This window comes from Prosopis cineraria, unplaced genomic scaffold, assembly GCF_029017545.1.
Source record: "Prosopis cineraria cultivar Desert tree isolate PC_DT_omini unplaced genomic scaffold, ASM2901754v1 PC6, whole genome shotgun sequence".
NCBI lineage: Eukaryota > Viridiplantae > Streptophyta > Magnoliopsida > Fabales > Fabaceae > Prosopis > Prosopis cineraria.
The window spans coordinates 43,556,637-43,567,763 of NW_026555337.1; the positions used below are offsets into that span (position 1 = coordinate 43,556,637).

The 11,127-nt window shown below is 33.0% G+C and overlaps 1 protein-coding gene and 1 pseudogene across 1 annotated transcript; one reads left to right on the forward strand and one right to left on the reverse strand.

The window, feature by feature from the left end:
- Positions 1-225: 225 nt before the first annotated feature.
- Positions 226-5,393, reverse strand: LOC129314205 (auxin-induced protein X10A-like). The gene is made up of 2 exons (XM_054957564.1): positions 5,155-5,393; positions 226-385 (listed from the first exon to the last, which is right to left on the reverse strand). The coding sequence occupies exons 1-2, from the start codon at positions 5,391-5,393 to the stop codon at positions 226-228; spliced, it is 399 nt and encodes a 132-aa protein (XP_054813539.1).
- A 747-nt stretch (positions 5,394-6,140) lies between these two features.
- Positions 6,141-9,661, forward strand: LOC129314206 (uncharacterized; annotated as a pseudogene).
- The last annotated feature ends 1,466 nt before the right edge of the window (positions 9,662-11,127 follow it).

The window sequence follows — 11,127 nt, forward strand, 5'->3', positions numbered from 1 at the left end:
CGATTTAATTAGAGAGACTAAGTTTATATAATGGCTCTAAATTTTAAATTGAACAAAACTTTTTTCTTAAGGGATATTTTATTTAAACAAGATTTTTTAGCAAATTTAATTTTTATTTTTATTTCAAATCTTAGAAGAATTGGGGTTTTTTTTGTAATTTTTCTTGGGTCTTTCTCAACATTTTCGTTGTGCTTTTCTAGCACTTTCCCCAAGCTTCTTGATCAGTTATATTTCTGCGCATGAAAGTAAGAAAACAGAGCATTCCATTTTCGCTTCTTCACCGACTTTGAGCTCTCTTCTCCCCTCACCGTCGAACTCTTTCCTCACCGTCAGGTTGCTCTCCTCGCAGTCAATCTCCTTCTCCGCTTGCTGAACCTCGCCATACCTGCTCGTTTCCTCCCCACCGTGAGTCTGTTATGATTCCTGGCGTCAGTTCTTCGTTATTTTCTCTGGTCTTTTTTCCATGGGTTCACGCTGTAATGCTTCTCTTTCACTCCTGTTCTTGTTGATGTGATCTAAGTCGGTTCATGGGAAGGGAAGCACGCAAGATTCTTAGTTGCTCGCTGGAGGTCTACTGCTGAATCTTTCTCCCTGTTCAGCTAAGGTTCTGTTTCTTCTCCCTTTTCGTGCATCTCTGATTCTGGAAAAAAAAAGGCAGCTTTGATTTCTTCTTCTTCCTCCATTGTTGGTTCTGTTGTGCATGTGAGTGTGTTTTGTTGTTGTGTTTGAAGTTGCAAAATTTTGTTCTATGCCCTGCTGCTGTTCGTGTGATGAAAGAAAGAAGAAATTGAAATTGAATTGGAAATAATTTTCCGACTTGTGAGTGTGGACTGTTGTTGCTGTGCGTAAGAGTGTGGTTTGCTCTGTGTGTGGGTGAAATTACCAAATTTTAGCGTGTTTTCTGTTGCTGCCGTGCTGTTATAGGGAAGTGACAATTCAAATATTGGGCTGCTAATTTATCTTTAAAGCTTGAGAATGATACACTCATGGGTCATAATTTTTGAGTTGAACTAATTTTGTTTGGACTAGGTGATGTTGAAGAATTTGTTAGGGTAAAGTTGAAAGAGAATAGCTTAAATATAAAACTTGAATATTTTGAAGAAGTCTGTTGTCTGGCAATGAAGTCCTCCTAATTCTAAGTAGCCAAAAACCCAGTGTCTCTTCATTTTTTTATTTAAGAGAATAAGAAGGAAATGTTTGAATAATATTGATGATTGAGAGTATTCTATGAAAGATATGTGCCGCTTGCTGCTTGAAAGCATACAAGTATTAGTATATATAGATGAATGGTGATAGTGGAAGGAAGGTTATATGTGGTGGGGAATAATTATTGGAAACAAGGTCATATAGAAATCACATGGTGATGTCTTAGAAGAAGGTCTTTTCAGAAAACCAACAAGTCAGGATAAGCCGAAGGAAGAGAGGACCCCAAAATCCTTTTGCTTGAGATATATGATTGAGCAAGTTAGTTAAGAAGTGTAGTCCTGGGACATGGATGAGAGGGATCACATGATATTGTCTTACGTCTTTCTTAAATGTCAAGAAGGATCATTGAAAGTTCTTAAGGCACAATGTCTATCAAAAGGCTTTTCTAGATGTCAGTTTCATTTATTGATGTGCTTAAGATACATGCCCTTGGTAGGATTGATGAAGAAAAAATGAACCTTAAGAGGTGTCTCAAGCATGTCTTGAGATGTCGACTAGAAAATTCTTCACAGACATTAAGCTTTCAATCATTTAAGCATGACTCAGGAATGGACTACAGCTCATTTAGCTAAGTCTTCATCACACATATCCCAAACAAATCGATATCCAAGTCCTCTTTAAGACACACCCACGTGAACTGTAAGAGCCCTTGTCTTCCACTTGCCAGGCAATATCACGAATAACCTCTCACCCACCAATTATTGTAGGAACACATAACCATTCTTCTATATATACAAGCAAGCATTTCATAAGAAACGCATCTCCACAACTTCATCCTCAAGCATCAGAATTTGAGCACTTTCTTATCCTCTTAAGCACAAGAAAATGGGTTTTCATTTATCTGGGGTAAGAAGGGCTTCTTCAAAATCAAGTGAAGTACCGAAGGGATGTCTTGTTGTTTGCATTGGAGAGAAAATGAAGAGGTTTGTGATCCCTATATCTTACTTGAATCAGCCTTCATTTCAAGAGTTATTAAGCCAAGCTGAGGAAGAGTATGGATATGATCATCCAATGGGTGTGCTCACTATTCCTTGCACGGAAGATGTCTTCATAAGTGTTACATCTTGTTTCAATAGGTGTTAGCTAATGATGAAGAGATTGATTATAGGTCGGTCAAACACAATTTTGTAATTATTGGAGCAATTTAGATCATTTTTCTCTTTGTAAAGACTTTTCTTCTTATTTTTCTTCCGCTACTTGGGAAATGGAAAATTTTGTATCTGAATGAAGAAATTGATAAATAGAAATTTTCACTTTATCTCAATCAATTATTAATATCAAAGGCATTAACTTTTCTAGTTTAGGTGACCGATGAGTTGAGTTTTTATTATCTTGTAGTAAAATCGAGGGGGAGAATATTATATTATTTAATGGAGTATTTCAAGTCCAGATTTTGCTAGCTCCAAGGGTATCAACATATATATATATATATATAGGAAACACAAGTATAAGGCTTCGACTTTTTCTTTTACTGCATCGATCAGTCCCAATTCTATAAGATTCAAATGGTGATTATGAAGATTTTTTTTTTTAAAAAAAAAAATGCTTTTTCTTATACCCCAAATGATGTTGGAAGATTGTCAAATTGAAGAGATGCATGTCTTCTTGAAAAAAAAACATATTCTTATAAATTAAGAAATTTTTATAAAGGGTTATACGTGGAGGGATAATATTAAAAGTCACCAAGATCATGTCTCTCTAATTCATAAAGAAACCTTTGGATGATTATGAAACTAAAAGTTGTGGTAACTACCACTTGGTGAAAGGAAATATTATTCAAAAAAACTTAAACATATTAAAGCACCACTTCGAATCATCACTTTATTTTCTTTAGATTCCCAGCCCTCACTACCACTTATTTCTATTATCCAAATATCTAGTCCTATTGTCTTTCTTGTTGTCTTAGCTAGAGTTTTGGGAGTGCCATATACTCAAGAGTTTTCATCATATTCCGAAGGAAAATCACCAGTAACTCAATTTGCCCATGAAGATAATATGTGGAAGAAAATTAAGTTATAAGGAAAGTGCTGCCCACGTCTTAAAGATGTTATGCACAACTTTTTTCATCTCTTTTTCTTTACTCTTCATAGAATCATTCCCCCTAATAAATGATTTTATATTTCATAGGAAAAATTCTATTGAACTTTTAATTTCAACTCAATAATTATATTTTATAAAGAAGATGTAACATCATTTATGTTACCATCTGTTCAATGATATGATTCAATTCATAAAAAATATGTGAACTCAATTCAATAGTCGGTTAAACTAGGAACATATATAATTAAACCTTCTTGGTCCACTTTACATCCACTGAATTAATAATCAAGTTTCGAGTCTCATGACAAATATCAAAATAACACTGTTTTCGGTACCAACAGTACGATATGGAACGAATTGTCACATATAATGCATCCATCAATCTTACTCTCTTATATGAGTTGGCTTGATAATTTTATGAATTTTATGTTAACATCTTGATCCTTGAAAGTACCTCTAAGACACAATATCATGTGATCTCATATTGTCATTGTCCCTTTGTATATTGAAGCTTAATCTGAGTTGTATCTTTTTCCTCCGTTTTTAAGAGCCTTTAAATATAGTATTAATTTGATGATATTGCAGAGATACCATACGGCATACCATTAGACATTAGTTGATTATCATAACTAAGAATTTTCATTGGGCAAATGATGTCATACCAACTCAATTTTAAATGAGTATATATATATATATAAGAAAAGGAAAAAATGATTCTGGCTACATCTTGCTTTATACTGAGTTGAAACAATAAAAGTGAATCAAAATATTTATATCATAGAAAGCCATAATATTTTTTCATTTGTTTGCAACAAAAAGAATATTCAAAATAAACATAAACCCAAAGTTGAATGCATTAAAGATTCAAAATTGATTAAGCACATCTCATTCAAGTAAACAATTTCCTGCTTCTCAAGTTGGGAAAGAAAAAGAAAATGCAACTCTTTACAAAAAGTCAAAGGATATAAATTGCCTCCTTTTCGAAAACTGTGTAATAAACTAATCTAAGTTAGTTTCGTATTGGCATGACAATTACCATCCATTGAAGAGAGAAGTGACATGTAGAAAGCTTTCTTCCGTGCAAGGAATAGTAAGGGTGCCCATTGAATATTGATATCATGCTTTGTAACAAATTTTGTTCTTTCTCTTCCTGGACATGGGAAGCAAAAAATTGTTAATCAATGAGAAGTTGATGAATATACGTTTTCATGTTATCTCAATTAATATTCAGTATCAAAGGCATAATTACTTTAGTTTTGGTGCTTATGGGTTTTGAATTTATTTCATCTAGCGAAATTGAGGGGGGAAATCAAACCCAGATTTCGCTTTAGGTGTATCAATTTTGTCTCCCCAATTTTGATGCAAGTGATCTCCGACATACGAAGAACAATTTTCAGACTGCTTCCACTTTCACTTTTACTTCTAAAGTCCTGGTTAATGGGACATTAAGAATAATTTTAAAATTTTATTGAAAATATATTATGGAAAATATATTAATTTTTAATTTCAACTCATTAACTATATTCTCTATGAGCATTCTATGATGCTTCGAGTTCGAGAGATTGAACTCTGGCCTTTCATTATTAATTCCCATCTACACAATAACTTAATTGAAATTATAAAATAATAGAATTTCCCAGGAAATTCATAATTACATTTATTATCAAATAAATAATTTTCATTCTTCTAAGTAGTTTTCTAGGATTAATTTACATGCACTTATATAGAGACGCTTTTTCTTTTAATAGAACAAAATCACTTCATTATAATTTACTAAAATAACGAACATAACTTTCTCTTCTCAATTTTGCCAGGCCACAGAAAACAAATTTTAGTAAGCACCCTAAATTTAAAGATCAATGTCTTTGATAGTCATAATAATTGTATATTGATAAATTTCTCGCTGACGTAAACATTTTTACACTTTCCAAAGCTCCCATCGGATGATCATACTCGAATTCTTCTTCCTCTTCACTTAAAAGCTCTTGAAATGAAGGTTGATTCAAGTAAGATATAAGGACCACAAACCTCTTCATTTCCTCTCCTACATACACTGCTAGATGACCCTTTGGCGCTTCACCAAAATTTGAAGAAGTCTGTTGTCCAGCAAATGAAGTCCTCATAATTCCATGTAGCCAAAAACCCATTATTTCTTTCTCTTTTTTTCGGTGTTTAAGAGAATAAGAAGGAAGTGTTTGAATAATATTGATGCTTGACAATATTCTGTTAAAGATGTGTTGCTTGCTTCCTGAAAGCATACAAGTATTTGTATATAAAGATGAATGGTGATGGCGGAAGAAAGGTTCCGTGATGGGGAATAATTATTAGAAACAAGGTCACACAAAGATCACATGGTGTTGTCTTAGAAGGTCTTTTTCAAAAACCAACAAGTCAGGATGAGCACAATGGAGAGAGGACTCCAAAATCCTTTTGCTCGAGATATGATTAAGCAAGGGCTAAGTAAGAAGTGTAGTATTGGGACATGGATGACATGATATTGTTTTACGTCTTTCTCAAATGTCAAGAATGATCAGTAGAAGTGCTCAAAGCATAATGTCTCTCAAAATACTTCTATAGCTGTCAGTTTATTCATTGGCATGCCTAAGATACATGCTCTCAGTAGGATTGATGAATAGAAAGGAACCACAAGAAGTGTCTCAAGAATACCTTGAGATATCAACTAGAAAATTCTTCGTATAAACATTAAGCTTTCAATTATTCAAGCATGTCTCAACAAGAATGGACTACAGCTCACTTAGCTACCTCTTATCAATCATATCCTAAACAAGTGGGCATCCAAATCCTCTCAAAGATACATCCATGTGAACTGTAAGGGCCCTTGTCTTCCACTAGCCAGGGCACTATCACAAATAACCTCTCACCCACTAATTATTGTGTAGGAACACAAATCCACTCTTCTATATATACTAGCAAGCATTTCATAAGAAAACGCATCTCCACAACTTCATCCTCAAGCATCAGAATTTGAGCACTTTCTTATATCCTCTTAAGCACAAGAAAAATGGGTTTTCATTTACCTGGGGTTAGAAGGGCTTCTTCAAAATCAAGTGAAGTACGAAAGGGATATCTTGCCGTCTGCATTGGAGAGGAAATGAAGAGGTTTGTGATCCCTATATGTTACTTGAATCATCCTTCATTTCAAGAGTTATTAAACCAAGCTGAGGAAGAGTATGGATATGATCATCCATGGGTATGCTCACTATTCCTTGCACAGAAGATGCCTTCATCAATGTTACATGTTCTTTCGATAGGTGTTAGTGGCAAAGAAAAGATTGACTATGGGTTCACTATTTGTTAACTGGAGCAATTCAGATCCTTTTGCTCTTTGTAAAGTTTTGTTCTTATTTTTCTTCCCCTATTTGGGAAGTGAAAAATTTTGTTATCTCAACGAGAAATAGATGAATTGAAATTTTCCATATTATTTCATTCAATTATAAATGCCAAAGGCGTAACCTTTTCAATTTAGATGACTATGAGTTGAGTTTCTATGAACTTGTAGTAAAAATTCAGAATAAATTTTATATTCTTCAATCGAGTATTTCAAGTGCAGTTTTCGCTAGCTCAAGGGTATCAACATGCGAAACACGATTTTCATGTTTCCACCTTTTCTTGTACTTCCTCAGTCACAATTCTATTAGATTCAAATGGTGATTATGAATATTTTCTCAATTCATAAAAATATATGAACTAAGTTCACTAGTTGGTGAGAGTACTAAGAACTCAATTCAAATTGGTCCACTTTGTTCTTGGGTTAAAGGAAATTTTACCCTTAAATTATGGTTTGAGAGTATCTTGGTATTTATCTGTAAATTAGAGAAATTAATAAGTTTCTTTCTAACAGGACACCCTATTTGTTATTTGTTTAGGTGTCTTTCCATAATTTTGTGAGATATTTTTTCATTTTTTTTCAACTAACTATCAAAATTAATTTCTGTTAACAGTAAGGACTACTTAACAACATTTTCAATTATTGAAAGAAAACATTACGGCAAAAATTTTTTTTATATTTCATATGCTTGTAAACCTATAATTTAAAGGCAAAAATTGCCCCTTAATCCTTATTTCTTAATATATTTCATTGCATTGTCACACTTAGTTAATAATCAAGTTTTGAGTTTAAAATATGAACAACATCAAAGTAAAACTTTAGAAGTTTAAATAGTTACTCAACCCTTGCGGTTGGATTTCATAATAAATTTACGGTCTATATATTTTTTTGGCATCAACATTAACAAGTACTATATATTATACCATATAGCATCCATCAAATCTCTTATGTGACTATACATACGAGTTGGCATGATAGTTGAACACACTGTCCTTTAACATCTGGGTCCTTGAAAAGTAAGTACATGTAAGACAACATCATGTGATCTCTCATGGCTATTTCTATTGATTGAGTTCCTGTACATTTTCATAAATTGAGACATACCATTGTCTATATAAGACAAGAACATAAATGATGTTTTTTCATTAATTAGCCTTACTTGTGCCTTTCTGGCATCTTCTCCATGAACTCTCTGGCCTTCCATTGATTTATATACTTAATTGAAATTATAAAATAATAGAATTCCCAGGGAAATTCAGAATTATATATTTGTTATCATATAAATAATTTTCAATCTTCTAATTAAGGAGTTTTCTGGGGTTTAATTTGCATGCGTAATGTGCTTTTGTTTCCCTCAAGCTAATCTTCATTAGAATTTACTGCAATAACGAACATAACTTTCTATTCTCAATCTTGCCTTTGATGGCCATAATTATGAAAGTTACATATTGATAAATTTCTTACTGAGGCAAACATTTTTACACTTCAAAGTAGGAGAGAAGAAAGGAGACGGTGAAATCTTTCCATAGAAAATTATAATTAAAATTTCCTTCCATGCAAAATTGTGTTAGACTAATCCAAATAAGTTAATGGTCTCTTTGCAAGCTAGCTAGCACCCATTGAAGGAAGAAGTGACTTTTATGAAGACAGCTCCCGTTGGATGATCATACTCGAATTCTTCTTCAGCTTCACTTAAAAGCTCTTGGAATGAAGGTTGATTCAAGTAAGATATAAGGATCACAAACCTCTTCATTTCCTCTCCTGAGTACATACACTGCTAGATGACGCTTTGGCACCTCACCAAATTTTAAAGAAGTCTGTTGCCCAGCAAATGAGGTCCTCCCAATTCCAGGTAGCCGCCGAAAACCTTTTTTTTTGTGTTTAAAAGAAATAAGAAGGAAGTGTTTGAATAATATTGAAGCTTGAGAGTATTTTGTGAAAGATATGTGTTGCTTGCTTCTTGAAAACATACAGTATTTGTATATAGATGAACGGTGATGGTGGAAGAAAGGTTATGTGATGGGGAATATAATTATTGGAAACAAGATCATACAGAGATCACATGGTGTTGTATTAGAAGGTCTTTTTCAAAAACCAACAAGTCAGGATGAGCCTAATCGAGAGGAGACTACAAATCCTTTTGCTTGAGATATGATTGAGCAAGGGCTAGTTAAGAATTGTAGTGCTAGGACATGGATGGGAAGGATCACATGATATTGTTTTATATCTTTCTCAATTGTCAAGAAGAATCATTGAAAGTTCTTAAAGCATAATGTCTATCAAAAGGCTTTTACGATGTCAGTTACATTTATTGACGTGCTTAAGATACATGCTCTCGGTAGGATTGATGAAGGAAAAGGAATCTTAAGGAGTGTCTCAAGCATATCTTGAGATATCAACTAGAAATTCTTCACACAGACATTATGCTTTCAATTATTCAAGCATGTCTCAAGGAATGGGACTACAGCTCATTTAGCAAACTCTTTACCACTCATATCCCAAACAATTGGGTATCCAAGTCCTCTTTAAGACAACCCATGTGAACTGTAATAGCCTTGTCTTCCAATAGTCACGATCACAAATAACCTCTCACCCACCAATTATTGTAGGAAAGCAAATCCACTCATCTATAAATACAAGCATGTATTTCATAAGAAACGCAACTCCACAACTATATCTATCCTCAAGCATTTGAGTTTGAGCACTTTCTTTTTCTCTACAAGCACAAGAAAATGGGTTTTCGTTTACCTAGGATTAAAAGGGCTTCTTCAAAATCAGGAGAAGTACCAAAGGGATATCTTGCAGTGTACATTGGAGAGGAAATGAAGAGGTTTGTGATCCCTATATCTTACTTGAATCACCTCATTTCAAGAGTTATTAAGCCAAGCCGAGGAAGAGTATGGATATGATCATCCAATGGGTGCGCTCACTATTCCTTGCACAGAAGATGTTTTCATCAGTGTTACATCTTCCTTCGATAGGTGTTAGCTAACAAAGAAGAGAGTGCTTTTAGGTTGGTCAAAAACCAATTTTGTAATTAGTGGAGAAATGTAGGTCTTTTTGCTCTTTGTAAGGTTTTTTGTTCTTATTTTCTTCCCCTACTTGGGAAGTGGAAAAATTGTATCTCAACGAGAAATTGATAAATAGAAATTTTCACTTTATCTCAATCAATTATCAATATCAAAGCAATTAACCTTTTTAGTTTAGATGACTATGAGTTGAGTTTTTATGAATTTACAGTAAAATTGGGAACAAATATTAGATATTTATTTAAGTATTTCAAGTCCAGAACTCGCTAGCTCCAAGGTATCAACATACGAAAACATGATTTTCAGGTTTCCACTCTTTCTTTCACGTCCTCAATCCCATTCTATAAGATTCAAATGGTAATTATAAGATTTTTTTAGATTTTTTTTAAAAAAAAAGCTTTTTCTAATATCCCAAATGATGTTGGAATATTTTAAAATGAAGAGGTGTCTTCTTAAAAAAAAAAAAAAACATGTTCTTATAAACTAAGGGAATTTTTATGAATGATTATTTAGAGAGCTATAATATTTAAAAGTCACCAAGATCATGTCTCTTAATTTATAGATAGAGACACCACTTAGTGATGAAAGGAAATATTATTAAAAAAAAATCTACATATTAAAAAAATGTTACTCTTTTTTTTTTCGCATGACTCTGAATCATCACTTTTGTCTTTGAATACCCGACCCTCACTATAACTTATTCTATTATCCAAATATCTAAACCCATTTTTTTATCTTTAGAATTGTATCAAAGATAAAGTCAAATTATTATTTTAAAATAAATATTATTGTTAGCTTAGCTAGAGTCTTGAGAGTGTCTTATACTCAAAAGTTTTCATTATATCCTATAAGAAATTCACCAGCAACTCAATTTGCACATGAAGATTAGAATATGTGGAAGCAAATTAAGTCACAAGGAAAGTGCTGCACATGACATGCCCTTAAAGACATCGTGCATACCTTTTTTTCATCTCTTTTTTTCCTTGTCTTCATAGATCATTCCCCACAAACGAATGATATTATATTTCCTAGGTAAAATCGATTGAACTTTTAATTCAACTCAATAATTATATTTTATAAAGAAGACGTAACATCATTTATGTTACCATATGTTCAACGATATGATCAATTGCTAGATATATGTGAACTGTTCAATAGTCGGTTAGACTTGGAACGTCTATTATTGAACCTTCTTGGTCCACTTTGTTTCTTTATAGATTTGGATGCATTTTGGCCACTTAATTAATAATCAAGTTTTGAGTAACATGACACATGTCAAAATAAAAATTTAGAAGTTTGAATAGATATTAATAATTTATGGTCCATTTTGTTTTTGGTATCCACGGCAGGATATGGACCGGATTGTCATGCACTCTTCACGCGGTCTTGTCTCGAAACATTATGGCAAATAATGCACCCATCAAATCTTAATCTATCTCTCTTATGAGTTGGCTTGAAATTTTATGAATTGTGTTTTAACATCTTGATCCTTGAAAAGTACCT